Source organism: Poeciliopsis prolifica, unplaced genomic scaffold (assembly GCF_027474105.1).
Source record: "Poeciliopsis prolifica strain line A6 unplaced genomic scaffold, Auburn_PproV2 SCAFFOLD016, whole genome shotgun sequence".
In the NCBI taxonomy this organism is placed as follows: Eukaryota; Metazoa; Chordata; class Actinopteri; order Cyprinodontiformes; family Poeciliidae; genus Poeciliopsis; species Poeciliopsis prolifica.
The window spans coordinates 4,741,788-4,754,170 of record NW_026562391.1 but is presented as its reverse complement, the minus strand read 5'-3'; the positions used below and the strand labels follow the sequence as shown (position 1 = coordinate 4,754,170).

At 43.5% G+C, this 12,383-nt stretch overlaps 2 protein-coding genes across 8 annotated transcripts in view; one reads left to right on the top strand and one right to left on the bottom strand.

The window, feature by feature from the left end:
* tsc2 (TSC complex subunit 2) overlaps nucleotides 1-9,285 on the bottom strand; it is a 26,706-nt gene extending 17,421 nt beyond the window's left edge. For 2 of the 7 annotated variants that reach the window (XM_055041419.1, XM_055041421.1), the window contains exons 1-19: nucleotides 7,793-7,970; nucleotides 6,834-7,003; nucleotides 6,264-6,350; nucleotides 6,054-6,164; nucleotides 5,039-5,186; nucleotides 4,761-4,878; nucleotides 4,538-4,586; nucleotides 3,823-3,948; nucleotides 3,647-3,720; nucleotides 3,438-3,579; nucleotides 2,799-2,942; nucleotides 2,570-2,707; nucleotides 2,382-2,485; nucleotides 2,215-2,296; nucleotides 1,553-1,708; nucleotides 1,357-1,470; nucleotides 766-888; nucleotides 565-671; nucleotides 317-485 (exon numbers count right to left, since the gene is read on the bottom strand). In XM_055041419.1, the coding sequence (XP_054897394.1) occupies nucleotides 317-485; nucleotides 565-671; nucleotides 766-888; nucleotides 1,357-1,470; nucleotides 1,553-1,708; nucleotides 2,215-2,296; nucleotides 2,382-2,485; nucleotides 2,570-2,707; nucleotides 2,799-2,942; nucleotides 3,438-3,579; nucleotides 3,647-3,720; nucleotides 3,823-3,948; nucleotides 4,538-4,586; nucleotides 4,761-4,878; nucleotides 5,039-5,186; nucleotides 6,054-6,164; nucleotides 6,264-6,350; nucleotides 6,834-6,968 (2,127 nt within the window). In that variant the 5' untranslated portion in view covers nucleotides 6,969-7,003; nucleotides 7,793-7,970. Of the gene's footprint in view, nucleotides 1-316; nucleotides 486-564; nucleotides 672-765; nucleotides 889-1,356; nucleotides 1,471-1,552; nucleotides 1,709-2,214; nucleotides 2,297-2,381; nucleotides 2,486-2,569; nucleotides 2,708-2,798; nucleotides 2,943-3,437; nucleotides 3,580-3,646; nucleotides 3,721-3,822; nucleotides 3,949-4,537; nucleotides 4,587-4,760; nucleotides 4,879-5,038; nucleotides 5,187-6,053; nucleotides 6,165-6,263; nucleotides 6,351-6,833; nucleotides 7,004-7,792; nucleotides 7,972-9,028 lie in introns of those variants that run through there. The other 5 variants (XM_055041420.1, XM_055041422.1, XM_055041417.1 and 2 more) reach the window with 4 other exon arrangements.
* On the top strand, nucleotides 8,920-12,383 carry nthl1 (nth-like DNA glycosylase 1). Its single transcript, XM_055041424.1, has 6 exons — nucleotides 8,920-9,195; nucleotides 9,924-10,177; nucleotides 10,256-10,426; nucleotides 10,516-10,675; nucleotides 10,961-11,066; nucleotides 11,965-12,383. Exons 1-6 carry the CDS (start codon nucleotides 8,988-8,990, stop codon nucleotides 12,212-12,214), a joined length of 1,149 nt encoding a protein of 382 aa, XP_054897399.1. The 5' UTR covers nucleotides 8,920-8,987; the 3' UTR covers nucleotides 12,215-12,383.

Sequence of the window (12,383 nt, the reverse complement as noted above, 5' to 3'; positions counted from 1 at the left end):
AAATGCTAATTCAATGACGTGAAAAATAAGGCATAAAACAAACCATTTCAAAATAATTATGTGCTAAAATCAATGTATTTATGAAGAATTATTACATTTAACCATTTTTTTAAAAACTGATCTATACTTGGAACATGATAAAAACTCATTCTAAACTAAGTGTGCATAGGAATCCTGATCTAGTTTATGTCTAAAATATGTCTAAAACCCCTGCGATTATTTGTTTTTTTCACAGTAAATTCTTCCTGTCCTAATAATCTCATGGAAAAATGTATGCAACTTCACTGTGTTGCGTTATTAGAACATTTCTGCGTACCATCTTGAGGCACTGCAGCAGGACGCTGAAGGCAGGCGCGTAGGGAAGACAGGCCGACCGGATGGAGGCTGCTGAAGCAGGAGGAGCCGCAGCAGCTGCAGCCGGACCGCCAGCAGGGGGCGATATGGAACCGGAAGGCTTCTTATCGCAACCACGCTTCTCTGGCTCCCTGAAAAACAAAACGGTTTTGCCATTTTCAGGCTGCTTCAAGTGAGATGAGCTTCTTTTGTGCATGTTTCCATTTTTACCCAGCGTCGCAGTAGCAGTAAGGGCTGAACCTCATCACCCCGTCCTTGTTGGGCACCCCGACGCGGTGCAGAGAGTCGGCACGCATCATCAGGAAGAAGTCAAACACCTGATCAGACAAGTTGAAAAGGACAAAAAAAGAAATAATGCAGGGCAGAGCTGAGCAGAGATTAAATGTGAACAGAAAACGGGTTGGTTTTTACCTGCAGCCTAACAGCAGAAGCGATAGCCGAGCAGTATTTGTTCTTGTAGTGGAGCTGCAGGTGGCTGATAAGCAGCTCATAAACACGACTGGCATGGCTGGCTGGCAGGCTGTAAAGTTTGCTCTATCGCAGGGCAGAATAAGAGAATAAGAGTTCTTCATGATCCATAACATTGACCTTTGATGACAGAGGTCATCAAAGGTCAACCAGCCCCCCACCTTCTTCAAATCAGACACAACAGGTGTCAATCAACTGTGTTTGTTCATCAAAAGTTTTTTGGATGTGCTGCTTTGGCTTTGAAGATCTTAATTAAAGTTCAAAGGTCAAAAGGTCAACCAGCCCCTCCTCTTTCATAAAATGAAACATAATAGGTGTCAATCAACTCGGCGATGTTTGTGCTGGTGCATAAACATAGCACAAACATTTGACACCAATTTTATTTGATTTCATTAACATCTTCAAGGCCAAAGCAGCACAAACAAAAATATTTTGCTGCACAAACGTTTTGACACCCATTTTGTCTGATTTGAAGAAGGTGGGGGGAGGGGGGCAAGTTCACTCAGGTACACAACACTCTTTCCAGAGAAGTACCTGCAGAATCTCCAGCAGCCCCAGCACAGCCGTCTTGACATCCTCCATGGGAGAGTCGGCCGTGGGGTCAGAAGCCTCCAGGGATCCAGAGCAAACCAGAGAGCGACTGGCCACCTGTACAGAGAACTAGACCTCAACCTGACTGAACTGGAGGCGACTAAATGTCTCAAGAGATCTCGTGTTTGCCTGCGTTTACCCGCTCGATGATGTCCAGGAGGCTGGTGAAGTGATGCGTATTGCAGCCCTCGGCGAGGTCCACCAGCAGCTGGGTGGCCTGCTTTCTGACCGCCAGGTCCCGGTCCTCAGCGATCCCACCCAGCTGAGGGATCACCACCTTCTCAATTAGCTCGTCCTGGAGAAAAAGTAACAGAATGAAACAAAAGAGCAGGGGCTTAAATCACATAAGCATTATGTTTTAGCCTAAACTTCTCAAGTGGCAAAGTTTCAGCTTCAACCACTTCAGACTTACTAAAGAAATCCTAAAAAAAGACATTTTAGAATTAGAAAAGGAATTGAATTATTCATTAATTTGCATCATTTGTCATTTTTGCTAAAATTGTATAAAAAAAGGCTTGTGAGGGTTTTTTTATCTGCTGTTGATGAGGTCATCAATTAAAAGTTACTATTTTAATGACATCAAAATTGTCATTATTTTGATTAAAATAATTGTTAGTTGCAGCCTGAAAGTTAACATAAATGATCCAACTTTACCACCCGTCAAAAAGTAAAGAGATGTTTGGAAACCAGCTTAGTTTCTAACTTTTAAATAGCTTTGAAGTGTAAAACAGCCCACACTAGAAAGTCTTTCATCTGATCAGTGCACTGAATTTACAAAAAATTGCAGCCGAGTGTTCAAACCTCGTAGAGCTGGCGATTAGTACTCAGAACGAACGACAGGATGTGAAGAACTTTGATCCTGATGCCACTGCGCGTCTCGTTCCTTCCAGAGTGACAAAGAGAGGCCTCGTTAGAAGTCTAATCAAAGCCCAAACAGGTGAACCGATTCCCGACAGAGCGCGCCGCACCTGAAGAATTTCTCCATCAGGCAGTGGAGGCTCTGAATCCAGCCGTCCTTCGCAGGCTGAATGGATTGCGCTCTGTACGAGACGAGGGTCAGCACCGAGGCGTCCTGTCGCACGCGGAGATTAAAAATGAGAACGGAAAGCGACATGGAGGAGAGGATCAAACGCAGGACAGCACAGGGAGTACGAACAGGTCTCTTGTCTGCACATTTCTCCACCAGACTGAAGAACTTCTCCGTGGAGCCGTGGTAGCCGTTCTGCTCATACAGCTCTTCCACTGTGGTCAGAAGCTCGTAAACGATGGCCTTCAGCTCTGCGCTGCCTATCATCTGACAACACACACAAAAATGAATTGAGCTCAGTCTCTACAGACCTGTTGATTTCCCACCTTCTCTCCATGCGCGTTACGTTTGTGTGAACCTGAATCTGCTGCAGCAGCCGCTCTATGATGCCCAGCAGGATGTCCCATGTGACCACCTGGAGCTCTTTGCCGTATTTCTTGATCAGCCTGGTGATGGAGAGGACGATCTCATATGACACCACCTCGTTGGCACATGACATGGCCTGAAAGCAGAAGTCAGGCGGCCACAGTTATTACTCAGCAGGTCCGTCTGACTGGTCTGTGTGCTTTCATTTAAATAAACGCTAAACGTAAGAGCAATAAGTGCCTCTCCACCACCTCCCACTGTGAACATCGCTAATAAACTGTCTAAGTAGATTATTTGAGGTTCTATCTTTGAGGTTTTGACATTTCTCTCTTTCGAGTTTTGCCAAAAACCGTCCCGTTGCTGACCAGTTTCGGTCGAAGGCCTCTTTACTGCCAACGGCTTAAACATCATGACTGCAGCATGCAGAGTAAAAACTGGGGAACTAGTGGGGCCCACTGGCAAAACAAAGACACACATCCACAGGTAGTCATCCTGAACGTTCATGTTTGAAGGAAAATTCATATTTGAAACATTTGTGTGAAGTCTGATTAGGAATTGATTCAGAAGTGTTCGTATTGGAATATGAAAAATTTAACAAGTGCGAGTAGATTAACATGAATGCATTGGTTACCTTGTAGAAAGACGGCAGCACTAGTGTTGGTGTGTTTTTTAGAGCAGGCAGTCTGTGGGCGCCCCACAGAGCCATTCCCACAAAGAACACGGCTCCTCTCAGCAGCGGAGCGTCCTCCATGTACACCCTGGTGGAGGATTCACTTTGAACACCACAATATTTATTTTTCAAACAAAGCATTAGTGAAAAGAAAAAGACAAGAGCGACACCTCTCCTCCATGATGCGGCACATGGTGTATATAGCACTGTGGCCCAGATGTGTCCCCAGAACTTTCCTCATCAGCTGGAGACACACAGCAGCAAAAAGGAAATAAAAAAAAATACACGACGACCAGATGTATAAGCATTTCCAAAATCATTTATCTACAGCCGTTCCCTTCCCCACCTTCCAGCAGGATTCACAGAACTCTTTCACGTTAACCGTACGGCAGAGTGTAATAATGAAGACGGTGAGGGACTCAGAGGGCAGGCAGTTGTAGCAGACAACAGCATCCAAGACCTGGAGCGCCACCTGGACGCAAGAAACACGACCAAAACTATGATTAGCATCTCTAATGTGCAACTTAACTACACAGAAATATTATAATTGAGTCCCACCACTGGTTATGACTTCTAGTTTTATAGTTTCTTTTGAAAGTTTAGTGGAAAAATCGAGATTGATCGAGAAGATACCTAATAAAATGTAATGTTTTAAGACAACTGACTGTTCTTGAGGAGCACTAATGCATTTGTAAACTCTGGATAGGTTGCCAGAGCATCACAGTCCCTATTAAACTAACTGTTGCTATTAATTAAGCTTATTTCAATTACTAAATGATTATCTATTATTTAGTTTTGAAAAATGTCATAAATTAAAGTGAAATGGGTTAAACATTTGATCAGGATGTAGTTTTTATTTGTTTTTATTAAAAAACCATATCTTCTCCTGACATCACAAATAAAGTCTTGTAATAAAATCTAGATATTAAATATCCACCATCTTTTTCCAATAAGGCTGATCCTGTAAGCCAGACAGTAGAAAAGGTTTATGGGCACAAATCACTATTTCAATAAGAAAAGCAGTTATTTTTTAAGCAGTGGACCATAGAGACAACACCAACCTCTATGTCAGTGGATGATGTTGTTCTGTTGCACAGAAGACAGATTTTCCTGCAGAAAGCACAGACGGTCAACAAGGTGTCTTGCATGCAAAACACCAACAAACTGTAAAAAATAAAAATAAAAAATAGCATCTATACAGAAGTGGGTCTGACAGAAGCAAGTCAATAAAACCCTGAAGCCCATTCAGCAATGAGTGCATTTCTACGTGTTACTGAAACTTACTGCACCATGCATGAGACGTTCTGATCCAGATAGCAGCTGTTGTACTTGACCAAATTCACAAGAACTTGGAGAAAGTCTGAAGTGAGACCTATGTCCATCCACAGGAGGACAAACCGTGCTGAGAGAGAGAAGAAAACTTTTTAAGTCGTTGTGGAAATGAGAAGTGAAGCAACTCGTGTGCTGGTGTGCTGAGAAGATGCAGAAGAAAAAACTGCTAGTTAAAAGAAGTTTAACTAGCAGTTAAACTAGTTAAACTGACTAATTTACAAACTTTTTACCTATGTCCTCCTCCAAGTATGTGATGTCCTTCCCATTTTCAGTCAAAGCCTTGAACACCTCCAGTCTTTCTGAAAGGTCCTCGTTGCAGGGTTGGTAGTCTCTGATCACCTTAAAAAAGTACGCCCTCAGAGGACCGAGCCACTCACCCTTAAAAAAACAAACACTTTGATTAATCCATTTTGGACTCACTGGAACAAAATGACATTTTCTGGCAGTCAATGTCTGACACTTTTAGAGATATTATGACATTTTGTGTGTGAAACATCAGACTGTTGACATGTTCTTCTTGTTTGAGCCTTCTGCTTGTAGTTGTGTCTGAAGTCTGTGTACTGATTTCAAATTTAAATGTCTGAGGAATGACCATCTTTTATCGTTTCTGCTGCATGGAATCTGGAACCTGCCACAGCACAATAGATGTGACCTTCAGTGGATCGTGATATATAAAAACTGGAGGTTGACTGCCACAGGACACCATTGGGTGTCCATTTTGTACAAAAGTGAGATTTTCAGCTGCTTCCTTTCACTGGTTGGATAAGAAGTTCAAAGCTCATTAGAGTAATTCATTTCAGCGATTCAGAATAATCATTAAGTGGAGAAGAAATGACTACATCTACCTCTATGTTTCTTTGCTAAAAACTTTTTATTAAATATTTTTGTCACAGGATGCTGCCCCCTGCTGCACAGGCAGACTGTTATTTAAAACCCTTGGTCCCGAACCCTCAATCTTAATTTCCTTTCCAATATGGTGTCTTTCTGACAAAATTTCTACGGTTTCTTCCTTCTCCTCATGAAACAAATAATCATCATATGAGCTCATCATTATCACTGCTTCCTTCTTTGCTATTGTTATTGCTATTGCTATTGTTTGTTGCTGCCCAGATTTAAGTTCTCTGCTCTGATGTCATTCTTCAAACTTGTTCTCGTGCCACATTTGTTTGTTTTAGGATTTTGTTTTGACTTCAGATACTGAAACATACATTTTGCAGACGCTGCACAGGATGAATCATGTCTAACCTGTCCTTGTATGATGGCCCGGAGAAGCTGCAGGACGGCGTGTCGCGCCTCTGGCGGCTGCTCCTGAGACAGCATGTCCTCCACGGCTTTCCACACAGCCTCCACTGCGTTCTGAACGGCACGGAGTCACAGGTTTTATGAATGAGGAAGATTCCACATGTCGCTCTGACAAAAAACATGTGGTAGAAAAACAAAAAACACATCAGTCACCTCTTCAAATTTTTTTATTTTGGCCAGATCGCAGATTTGGTTCATCATCCGGATGCGGTTGCTCAGGCCACAATCAGGATGCAGTTCCTGCAAAAATGACAAAACAAAAAGCAAAGGCAAATATGAGGCAAGGTATGAGGTAAGATCAAAATACTTGAAAATATTCATGAGCAGATAATTCTTTTTATTATTATTATTTATTAATCAAAACTTCTGTTTGTGGTTTCTAAGTAACTTTCACCTTTAACCCCCCAAAAACTATCACAAAACATTCTGCCTTGAAATATACAACACAACCGATATTTTTTCATCAGTTTCACTGAATTCATGGCGTAATCTGTCTGAGATGACCACGGAGAACGGCTCTTCGATACCGGACACAGAACATCTGCAAAATATTGCAGATGTTCTGCCTCTGTTGCACCGTCAGAGGCTTCCTGTCTCACCAGAGTCAAAGTATTTCAAGCTGCGTTTAACATGGAAATTCTCAGCTGCAAAGACACAAACGAAGTAGGACAGGTCCGGAAACAAGGCCTGAACGAATATGTACAGAAACGCAGTTTCACTCACCTTTATTATGTCGGCTGTGATTATAAACTCTGGGAGCTTTGAGTCGCACTGCTTCGTTTGCTGCCGTTGCGTCCCGAGCCCAAAGATCCCCTTCACTTTTTCTTTGAGCGTTTCTTTGCTTTGCTGCTTATTCATGGTGAAAGTCCTTCAAAGCTGCCTCTGACGGCAGCCTGGAGAAGAAACAAGTACGCCATAATTTAGCTTTTAAAACAAGATATAGTGAGAAGAGATTGAAAAATCAGCGATTTCCTGTCTTGTACTTGAACTCTATAAACTAGAAATTGTTGAGACTAGCAAGACAAAATATTAAACGCCAAGTAAACAACATATTTGGCTCCTCCTAAAAGTCTGTTACCTAAGTTTACCAAATAGTGCTGTGCCCATCTAATATGGGCACAGCATTTTACCCAGCATTCTTTGCAAAACAGCCAAGCCCACTCAGACTGGAAGACTGAATGGGTTTGTTTTGGGTCAGCTAGATTTACAGCTGAGATTAAATTATATACTGTGCGGTTGCAAAGGTGTCAAAATGTGAATGAGTTCAAACTCCAGAAAGCTGACATCTCCTGTGGTTGGACGGGCGCAGGGTTGGTCTGTAAATCCATCAGCAGATGGTAAACAGGTCATTTAATGCCCGGAGTGCAGCTGGGTAAATGTGTAAACCCAGGGAGCTGGTTTTAGGAGTTTACTGTCATGTGGACTTGACAGAGAGGAGGGAGGGAGGCAGAGAGGGAGGGAGCAACCAGACAACGGCTGGTCTGTTTCAGTCCAACAACAACATCTGTGCCAGGTGTCCTCCTGCCTCAGGAAAAACATGCCTGCAAGGACACCAGCAACAACGAACAATGGCTCTGCTGTGCTTTGCCATGCCTCACACGGGCTAACATTGCTTTGGTATTGGAAGATTTACGTTCCTAAACTAGACAGCGACACCTCTTGGCCCCCCTTTTCTCTCTCACCTCACGGAAGCCGAGTCGCTGTCTCCTTCGTTTCTCCACGGCTTCGCCCTTCGGGAGCCTGACGGGAACTCCGCTGCTGCCGTGCATTCATATAACTTGCTATTTGTTTCCGAAAGCCTGTTCTCGGACCTCCACTCCCCAACCGGATGACACATAAACGCTCCGACAGGCGACACTTCCGGTGAAAACACGCTTGCCGCGCTCCCTCACGGGAAATGGAGTTCCACGACAGTTGAACGTGTTTTTTCTTTCCTCGTCTGGTTTTTATTGCGAGTAAAGCGTGTATTCAAAACAAATAACCATTTTTATGGCACTATAAATCACAGTGAAATTATTTATTGTAGGAAAATGTTTGACAAAATGTGTAAAATAAACCTTTTACAGTTATTAGCCTAACCGTGCTAACTGCTGAAGTTGGCTTCTTATTGATTAGGACGTGCTTTTTATGGCAAGCCATTAGAGTATTTACTTGTAAACATTTTGTTTACAAGAAAATTGAAAGACGTTTTGTATGGAGCTAAATTGGGGCAATAAATTGTGTTGACAAAAAAGGAAACAGATAGATAGATAGATAGATAGATAGATAGATAGATAGATAGATAGATAGATAGATAGATAGATAGATAGATAGATAGATAGATAGATAGATAGATAGATAGATAGATAGATAGATAGATAGATAGATAGATAGATAGATCCATCCATCCATCCATCCATCCATCCATCCATCTTCTTATGTTCAGTTTGAAATTTTGTATTTTTCAGTTTTATGCGCTATAGTGCAAGACAACAAAAAAGTAAAAATGTTCAAAATTTCTAGAAAATGTTATATTTCCAAATATCCAACAGCAAAGACGGTGGAACTTCAGGAAGTGTGAATTAATTATATGTTTGGTTTTCCTTTGTTGCATATAAAAAGTTTGTTTAGTTCATTAGCACTAATGTCTTTTTTTAATTACATTGCATTTTGGAAAATGCTGCCTTTCTTTCGTCAAAAAAAATCTGTAGATTACCACTACAGTAGTGTATAATCTCATATATATTTAAACCCGGTTTACAATACCATAAATCCCCCCAGGGGAGGTGGGCTGAAAGACTACGATCCTGAAACCAACTTCATGCTCTGCCCTGTGCAGCGCTTCGTAATGTCCGCTGCGAGGCGAGGAGACCGTGTTGTGCAGCTCGGAGTTTGACCATGAGTTCTCCGTATTTCATGCAAAGCAGCGCCGTTCTCACCCGGAGCAGCAGCAGCAGTCGCGGTGCGGGCGGTGGAGCCGCGGCCTCTCTGAGGTCCAGACTCAGCAGCAGGCGGGGGGATGTGGACGCGGCTCCTGCACGCAGGGTGAAAGTGGAGGAGGCGACAGGACCCGAGGAGAAGCCCTCTTTGACCGCTTCATTCAGCCGTACGTTCACGTTGGGCTCGCCGGAAACGCTGGCATTTTAAATCGGACACAAACAGAAGCAGGCCCCCATTTAAATACTTTGCATGATTTGTTATTTGCGCATGTGTGAAGTCTAAAGTACGGAGACCGTCTGGTGACAAGGGAGAATAAAATAACAAAAGTTGTGCCTCGAGATGTTGAGTCTGGTGACGTCAGTCCTGACTTTGTTGATTGGAGCTGCTCTTCAGAGTGTTGCAGTCTAAACATGTTGGAGTTTTAAATCTCGCAACAAATTCTCAACTCTGCGGATTTGTTTTGAAGTGAACCTTTACTGTAGTCTCACAAAGATTGAAGCCTCCGACAAAGCTTTCCTCCAGGATTGGCCAGCATTTAACTCCATCCTTCTCCCCATTAACTCTGTCCCACACCATCATACTGCCACTATCGTGTTTCACCACATGGGTGCTGTGTTTTAGGGGGATCTGGAGTGTTAGTTTCCCACCTGAGTTGTGGATCTGTGCAGCTCTTCCAGAGTTACCATAAGCCTTTTGGCTGCTTCTCTGATTAAAGCTCTGCCCATCAGTTTTAATGCACAAGCCCTTTATGACCTAACTGATCACAAGTCATGAAACGAACCAATAACTGACATGTTTGTAACATTCAGTCTCTTATAAACAAATTCTTGTGTTTTCCTTCTCTTTTTTTCGGTGCCATCTTTACTCCCTTTCTTATGTTTTCTTTTTATCCAGATGGCTGCCCGGAACGCCTCGGGCCTATCACAGAGGCCGAAGCGTCGTCGCCGCTTCCTCGCGGTCGCAGGAGGAGGCAGGTCAAGGTGGAGTACGACGGAGACGACGGCGCCTCCCGGGTAAAGACGGAGCGCTGGGAGCCTCCGGATTGGACGAAGCAGCTGGGCTTCATCCGTGACATGAGGAGCGGTCGAGACGCCCCAGTGGACAGCATGGGAGCTGAGAAATGCTACGACGCACAAGCCCCCGCACACGTAGGTGTGAGCCGCGTCGTTTTAAGCTTCTAAAATAAACGGTGTCTGCGGAGTTAAGTGCTCCGTCTCTTTTCACAGGTGAAGCGCTTCCAGGTGTTGGTGTCGCTCATGCTGTCCAGCCAGACGAGGGACCAGGTGACGGGCGCGGCGATGCAGAGGCTCCGGGCGCATGGCTGCACTGCAGAGAACATCGCCGCCACCGACGACAAAAAGCTGGGAGAGCTGATCCATCCCGTCGGCTTCTGGAGGGTGACGCCCCTGATTTTACCAGCTCGTCTCATTTCTTCTGTTCACTTAAAAGGTTATGAATCAAAACTGAACCTCCTCCTCTTCTGCAGAACAAGGTGAAGTTTCTGAAGCAGACGTCGGCCATGCTGGTGACGGAGTTCGGAGGAGACATCCCGAACAGCGTGGAGGGTCTGGTTCGCCTGCCGGGAGTCGGCCCTAAGATGGCCCACCTGGCTATGGACATCGCCTGGGACCGAGTGTCTGGCATAGGTTTTTATCACCGATGGCGGCCAGTTTCAAGTGGCAATAGTTTCCAAATGTAGATATATGCAGCTGTCTGCCTGGACAGTGATGGACAACGTAGCGCACCTTGTTCTCTGAAGGACCTCGTCTCTAAGCTGACCCACAGCTGCAGGAGTGTGTGTGTGTGTGTGTGTGTGTGTGTGTGTGTGTGTGTGTGTGTGTGTGTGTGTGTGTGTGTGTGTGTGTGTGTGTGTGTGTGTGTGCGTGTGCGTGCTCCCTCCCTGATGGGACTTGTCTTCACTTTGTGTTTAGGAGTGGACACACATGTGCATCGCATCTCCAACAGGCTGGGCTGGCTCAACAAACCAACCAAGAACCCAGAAGAGACACGCAAGGCCCTGGAGGAGTGGTTGCCCCGGTTAGCAAGTCATGTCCGATACAGCTTTAAAAGATGGACTCACAAAGATTATAGACCTTTTTTCACTTAAATTTGCTTTTAGTTCAAGTTACTTTTGCCCTCGTTCTTTCCCTCTGCGTACCACAAATCCTTCCTTCATTTCTGCTTTGTCTTCCTTCCTTTCCTTCCTTGCATTTTTTCTGCCTTTCCTTCTTTGCATTCTTCCTCCCTTTCCTTCTTTGCATTCTTCCTCCCTTTCCTTCTTTGCATTCTTCCTTCCTTCCCTTCTTTGCATTTTTCCTTCCTTTCTCTTTTTCCTAATGTCCTACCTTCCCTGTGTCCCCCATTCTTTCTCCTTTCCTTTTACGTCCATTTTTCTTTTGTCCTTCTGACTTTCCTTACTTGTGTCATTGTCGCTGTCTTTTTTCCTGCTTTCTGTAATTCTCCTTTCATTTACCTCCAGTCCTTCCTTTTTCCATTTTTCTATTTTGCCTTCTTTCTTCCTTTCTTTTTTTCTTTCTCTCTTTTAGTGTTTATCATATAGAATTTTTTTTTTCATATCTGGACTGAAAGTAAATACAAAATATTTAGTTTATTTTCAACCTTATGTTTATCCGGTGGCAACAAAAACATTTTTCAGTGAATGATTTTCTTCAGAATTTTTAACAATTTCAGACTGAAGTTAAATGTAACTAAATATCCTCTGATTTCACATTTTTCTCCCCTTTTCTGCACATTTAAAATATTTTTTAATTTCTTAACATAAAAATCTCACTAAAACTGTTCAGTGTTTTATCTTTAACAGGTAAAATAAAATCAGGCGCCGTTTCCTTTTGCAGATGGTTATGTTGCCCCCTGGTGGACAAACAAAAGTGTTTGATCCTCACCTGAGAGTTTTTTTGTTTGGTTTCTGCTGCAGGGAGCTGTGGAGCGAGATCAACTGGCTGCTGGTTGGCTTTGGACAGCAGGTTTGTCTCCCAGTTGGCCCGCTCTGCTCCGTGTGTCTGAACCAGCACAGCTGTCCGTCTGCTCACAAATGCTCTCCCGCAAAAAGACCCAAACCCGGATCGCCACGCTCTCCGGGTCCATCGCGCAAATTTAAAGTCGAATCTGAACGAGTAAGTGATACCAGAAGAAAATCGGCAGCAAACCAGAATCCACCAGATTAAGAAAGAGTGTAAAATAAAACGAAATGACACTGAACTGCTGATTTATGATGTTGGAGAGAAAAAAAACACCATATGTTTCGTAATTAAACGCCTGCAGTGATAGATAGAAATATTTGTGTACTGTTTTATTTTTTTATACTCAAATAAATAAAGTAAGAAGTGAAGTTTT